General features: G+C 32.3%; 1 protein-coding gene across 1 annotated transcript in view; it reads left to right on the plus strand.

Moving 5' to 3' along the window:
* Positions 1-282, plus strand: part of CALB1 (calbindin 1, 28kDa) — a 28612-nt gene extending 28330 nt beyond the window's left edge. Inside the window, exon 8 of the mRNA XM_012643542.1 lies at positions 165-282. Within this exon, the coding sequence (XP_012498996.1) occupies positions 165-282 (118 nt within the window). The remainder of the gene's footprint in view (positions 1-164) is intronic.
* Positions 283-2301: the final 2019 nt, after the last annotated feature.

Raw genomic sequence — 2301 nt, forward strand, 5'->3', positions numbered from 1 at the left:
AGATTTTAAAAACAACCTTGCGATTATTCACATTTGTTTAAGAACATAATCTAGCTCTTTTGTTAATGGATTGATGTAAAAAGCAGTTTTCGTCTATTTTATCACCTGACAGTGGTTAATTAACTTCCATATTTAACTGGATTACAATGCCATTTATGTTGTATACAGGATCTGGATATTAATAATATTACAACATACAAGAAGAACATAATGGCTTTGTCGGATGGAGGAAAGCTGTACCGAACGGATCTTGCTCTTATTCTCTGTGCTGGGGACAACTAGAGTTGGTGGTCAGAACCACTTGCTAGCGATACATTGTATCTCAAAAAAATAACTGTGCGCTATAAGGGAGTAGGCTGTATTTTCTTTTATATCTGTAAATTTAACTGCATATAGATAATTATCCAGGATGTGTAGCTCGTTCTTTTCAGCTTGTTTCTATACTGTTTGTAATGTACAGTTTTTGTAACTATATGATTGAAAAGGAGAATGTCTATGCTTAGGCCAGTCAGTACACCCAATGTAAAAAAATAAATAAATAAACCTAACATTCCTGTTTTCATAAATACAGTTGGACAATATTTCCCTAAAAATTCAACCAGGATTAATCTCTATTATTCTAGTCTCTGACGTGTAAATACACGTATGTCTGAATAAGAAAATCGTACATGACAAGCCAAGCATTCTTATTTTAGACAATCACAGGGCTGTCCCACAAAGTATTTCTAAGCTATATTTCCAACTATTAGGAGGAATGTGCTTTTGCATCTAAAATACTCACCAAAGTATCAATAAATAGTTAATTATGGCTTTATAAAGTTAACAGTCTCTCACTAGAGAAGATTTAGTTCACTAATCAATGTCTACTGCTTAAATCCATACAAAACTACTGGTTCAAGTTGATTTGGCAACAAGATAAGGTAGAATCAGATGACACATAAATCTGTCTGATTCTATGCCTATATTTCCAACAAGCCTACTGTCAGAGTAAGACCTTAATCCATTTTCTAAACTGTTTTCATGTGTTGTAGATTATAATTATTCTAGTAAACTGCTGTTTTATGTCATATTCTGTGTAATCTGATTAAATTTAATATATGGAGTGTCCTGGTGTCTAGTTTTCATACGTCCTGGATTTTCTTTCTAGGTAGAACTGTTCATTTCCACCAAGGGTATCTGCTGCCTCTGAAAATATTTTTTTCTAGCTCTAACAACTCTATTTTTTACTATATAATTAAATTTTAATGTAAAATCCGTAGCATCCTGATTACTGAATGTTATATCATCAATACTTTTGTGTACTATGTGGACTCTATATTTCATATTGAGATCAGCATTCAAAATAGTTCTATTTCTATCTGCAAATAGTTTCAAATGAGTTAAAAAAATAACATTGAAGAGAAATGTTAATGTAATCATTTATCTTATATAGCAAGGGAGATTCTAAAACATTCTTTAACACACATCCAAGTAACAGTTTCACGTATTTGTAGCTAGAATATCCTATACTGGTTATAGTTGACATGTAATGGTTGGTGATTTCGGATTCTTTGTGAAACAGAAAGCTATGAGAGATGTGGCTGTGTGAAATGTACAAAGTTACTGCCTGAGAGTTAATGATGGTTCTGGGTCAGCTTGAATGTCACCATTCTGTAAATTCAACGTTTATTTTTACAATTCATAAAAATAACAAAAAATGTGAACTATCTCTTTCCCTCAACAATGAACAGAAAAGACATCTGCCAAAAACTAAAATTTATCAAATGATGTTAAGTGAGTGGTAGATTGGCTTTGCCTCTAGCATGTAAATGGAAGCACTTACATTAGACCGAATTTAACTACTAAGATTAAATAAAGAAAATAACCTTAATCTCTTGTATTTGTTTATTCTTTGAAATGTCAGTTGATGTATAATCCAGGTAGAAATGCAGGATGCTCAAATTATTACAGCCTAAGGGATCTGAATAAATGCCAACTTGACTCAATGAATTATTAGATAGATGCCTCACTGAGTTAAGGGGTATCTCTGATGTTAAGATTAACAAAGAAATCTCAAAATACCCAAACATTTTGGGTTTTTTGCCCAACTGGCATAGTCAAATATTTCTTCCTGGGAGATATCCAAAGGAAAAGTAGAAAAATATAGAACTTTCCTACATTTCATTTGCAGAAAATTATTAAATAGCTGTTGACTACCAAGTACATACCAAAACTATACCAGGTTTGGCATACCTCCAGTAATATCATGAACAAAGAAAGAACAACAACAACAGAGTATGAAGGGAGTATCTCTGAAGAGAA

This window comes from Propithecus coquereli, unplaced genomic scaffold, assembly GCF_000956105.1.
Source record: "Propithecus coquereli isolate 6110/MARCELLA unplaced genomic scaffold, Pcoq_1.0 Scaffold2, whole genome shotgun sequence".
NCBI lineage: Eukaryota > Metazoa > Chordata > Mammalia > Primates > Indriidae > Propithecus > Propithecus coquereli.